General features: G+C 40.9%; 1 protein-coding gene across 1 annotated transcript; it reads right to left on the reverse strand.

Annotated features, from left to right (window-relative positions):
• Positions 1-283: 283 nt before the first annotated feature.
• On the reverse strand, positions 284-1,237 carry LOC121171806 (olfactory receptor 7A10-like). The gene has a single exon (XM_041003541.1). The coding sequence runs from the start codon at positions 1,235-1,237 to the stop codon at positions 284-286; it is 954 nt and encodes a 317-aa protein (XP_040859475.1).
• Positions 1,238-4,186: the final 2,949 nt, after the last annotated feature.

A 4,186-nucleotide genomic window follows, 5' to 3' on the forward strand; every position in this document is an offset into this window, starting at 1 on the left:
TTCTTTTGTATTTCTGGAACAATGTGGACATGAAATATGGGAAAAAATAAAAAATCAGAAAGAAATTGTGAGCTGGCAGAGACAACACCCAATGAATGAAATTACCATTCATTTGCCTTGTGCACAGAGAAATTAATGATTAAAAAGTAATGTGAAAAAAGACAGTGAACAGACTAAGCAAGCTCTCTTTCCTCCTCTGATAAATACATCATGGTGTCTAGCTCTGAGACTTGAGAGATGAAGTCGCTTATACTGTTCAGCCCCAACACTGAGTGTTCCACTATCATTTATGGAACAACAGTCTTTTCAGAGCCCTCTTCATGTCTATGTTCCTCAGACTGTAGATGAAGGGGTTCAGCATGGGAGTGACCATGGTGTACATCACCGAGGCTATTGCAGTTGAGGCTGAACTTAGGGCAGCACTGGCACTGAGGTATGCACCTAAGCTTGTTCCATAAAATAGAGATATGGTCAAGAGATGAGAGGCACAGGTAGAAAAGGTTTTATACTTGCCCTGAGCTGAGGAGATGGCATGGATGGACGAGGTGATCTTGGAGTAGTACAGATTCATAGACAGGGGACCTCCTGCCAGCAGCACAGCTTCAAAACCGAACATGAGGTCATTGAGAAAGGTGTCAGAACAGGCTCTGTGGACCACCTGATTCAACTCACAGGAAAAGTGGCGGATTTCTAGGTGTGTGCAGAAGTTCAGCCTCAGCACCAGTAAGCTATTTAACAAGGCATGCAAAACACCAATGACCAAGCACAGCAGAACCAGCTGCTCACATAGCCAGGGGGTCATGCTGACTGTGCAGTGCAGGAGGTGACAGATGGCCATAAACTGGTCATAGGCCATCATGGCCAGCAGAAAATCATCCAATCCTGCAAAGATTATCAAGAAGGACATCTCTGTGATGCAGTCTGCATATCTGATGGATCTGTTTTGCATCTGGATGTTCACCAAAATCTTGGGGACAGTGGTGGAAGTGAAGCAGACATCCACCAAGGACAGTTTGGCACGGAAGAAGTATATGGGTCTGTAAATGTGGGGGTCAGAAAGGATGCCCAGGATAATGAGCAGGTTCCCATTTACAGTGGCCAGGTACATGGAGAGGAACAGCGCAAAGATGAGAAGATGTAGGGTTGGGTTTTCTGAGCATCCCAGGAGGAAACGTTCTGAAAGCTGAGTTTGGTTTATCAGTTTTATGGAGTGCATTTCACTATCTGGAAGAAGCATTTTCACTAGAATCATGAAATCACAATAGACTTATCTCATAGAGATGAAATTTAAAATGCATATTTTCCCATTCAAAATGTGCCTCACACATTTCGAGATGGCTCCAGTCCAATTTGTTTCTTCACAGTGCGGTCACTGAATTTGAATTCAGTTGCACTCTCAATCCTTCCCTTAAGCATCAAATACATCTTGTGTTTAATGCAGTGTTCTTTGATCAGTTTAGAACCATCTTTTCCTCAGTGGTTACAAGCTCTCCACTGAATTTCCAATTGCATATATGAACTAGAAACCAGGGGAAGATGTGTGGTTCCAAAGTTCTTAAGTGATTATGGGATTCAGTTCTGCTTATGAAAATAAAGTGATCTTCCAACACATGCTGTAACTGAAAGCAGAGGTGTTATGACTGAGTAAATGACTCAATCATGCTAAACAAAGAGAAATCACCAAGCATATCAAATGATAAGAGCAGCTTAACTTGGAACAGCTTGGCTACATATATAACCAAGACTCAGTTTGCAGCAATAAATTTTTGTAGAATTAGTAACAGTTTGGCTTGAATCCAGAAGGTGTTTATGATTTTGACAACAGAGAAATATAAGCTTTTACATGTCCTTTTCACTTTTACTGAAAAACTCTACCAAAATAAATGGGGAAATGAATCTAACAGATACATAATCTCTGTGCATGACTTTTGCAAAAGAAAGAGTTCTCCAAATTTTGATGACCTCTCCCAAGTATGGATAAGATATTTTTGTGTCAGAGATTTTGCAGCATAACAGCTTACTTTCTAAATACATTTTTCATACAACTGAAGTACACTCAAGTACACAGCAAAGGACTCCATGGAAGAAAATAAGCTGTTGACAATGACTAATCTTTGTAGGTTAAGAAGACAATAAAGAGACAAAACTCTCTCACCTGGTAGCACACCAGGAAAGCCCTGAAAGTGTAGGAGAAAAGACAAGTGGCTGGAAACCATCGTGCATATCCAACAAATGATGTAATGACTATGATGCAGGTGTCTTTGAAAGAGTTCTTCTTACTGCACCAATAAGTTAACATTAAATCATGTGAGAGCAGTGTGTGAGAGAAGACAGAAGACCCTGACACATGAGTTTTCCAATAACTGCTGCCATCAGGATTTCCATTCAAGCTTTTACTCTCTGCTGGCCATTTCCTGTCAACCCTAGAATAGTCTGTTGCACCCCTTCTTCTTTTTTCTTTCTTTTTAAAGATTTATTTTACTTTTGTTGGAAAGGCGGATATACAGAGAGGAGAGACAGAGAGGAAGATCTTCCGTCCGATGATTCACTCCCCAGCGTCCACAACGACTGGAGTTGAGCCAATCCAAAGCCAGGAGCCTCTTCCGGGTCTCCCACGCGGGTGCAGGGTCCCAAAGCTTTGGGCCATCCTCGACTGCTTTACCGGACCACAGGCAGAGAGCTGGATGGAAAGTGGAGCTGCTGGGATTGGAACCAACAACCATCTGGGATCATGGGCGTGCAAGGCGAGGACCTTAACCACTGTGCCACTGCACCAGGCCCTGGTTACACCTCTTGTTAATTCTCAATCTGAATGGCAAGAATGGTGTTGCAGTGTGCAGAAGTTATTTCATGGCCAGCAGTTGTAATCATCCCATCTTTAACCAGTTTCATGGGGTAAATAACCAAGCTCCTTTGCACTGGAAAAGTGACAAAACTTTGCTCTACCACTTATACCCCCAAATGGAGAATCTCTCCTCTACTGGCTCAAATTTCCAAATGCTGCAAAGGTGCCTATAGGTATCCTAGGCAATTTATGCTTCCCATTGTCTCTTAGATAATCTTTCCATAACTTCAGTACCAGCAATGATCATTGCCTTAGGAGTCTAAATTTCTCTTCTCTTTGATAATCGCTAAAAATGCATTCATTAGTTAAATATAAAAGAACTCCTGACCTTCCTGGAAGTGCTAGATAGATTAATTCAGTTTTTGCTTCATCCCAGGTAATGCTGTCTTTGTTCACAGCCTGGTACCCCTCCTGTCATGACTGCCAGGCTCACATATATGGGAACTGTGGGTAGAAAGTGTTTATGGATGCCAAAATTCCTCCCGGGATGGTGGATGCTACAGATTGAAGCTCCGTCCTAGTAACAGCAGAGGGCAGGGGGGAAGCACTGGTCCCTGAGCCAGACTCAGGATCCCAAAAGCAGCAACTAGACTGCTGCTATCCCAAGGTTTCAGAGTCTGAGTAACCACAGCAGAGGAGCTACTTACAGCTCCTGGCACCTGCTCATTAGGCAGCTCCCTGACCTCTAGGCACCTGCTGGCCCCAAATATCTCTGGTCATCACACAAAGCCGTTTTCTTTCAAGTGTTTCCCAAAAGAACATGATAGACTCAGCTGAAACCTCTTTCTTCTTTTCCTGCTCTGTGGAAGTCGCAAATAGCTGCCATTTAGTTTCTCACATTAAAATGTTTTGATTAGTGAGACAAGCCAGTTCCCAAAGAAAATTATTATGTCCTTCTCCTACTAAGATAATTTATACTGAATACAAAAATATTATAGAAATGGAAAGAGCATCCTGAGATTTGACCATCGTTTCTACTGCTGGGAAACTGATTTTTCAAAGATTTACTTGGTGAATTTGATGGTTAAATGTGTGCTAAGCCTGTGACTAATACATTGTAATTAATATTTTATGACCTATTTCACAATAATTTATTAAATATTTAAAAAACAATTAGTTATGTTATTCAATGCTTACATATGATAATACTTAAAGAGATACAAATGCAACTATCATGATTTGGATATTACACAATATTCACACATATTAATTTTCATACACCCAAATAAAAGGAAATATTTTTCAAATGTCTTTTTAGGATAATTAATTTAAATAATGCAAATATATATTAAAAATATAGGTAAAATCACACTATTCAATGGGCCATCTCAGACAGTCCTA

The sequence above is a fragment of the Ochotona curzoniae genome, unplaced genomic scaffold, assembly GCF_017591425.1.
Source record: "Ochotona curzoniae isolate NIBS_2020 unplaced genomic scaffold, NIBS_Ocur_1.0 scaffold_274, whole genome shotgun sequence".
In the NCBI taxonomy this organism is placed as follows: domain Eukaryota; kingdom Metazoa; phylum Chordata; class Mammalia; order Lagomorpha; family Ochotonidae; genus Ochotona; species Ochotona curzoniae.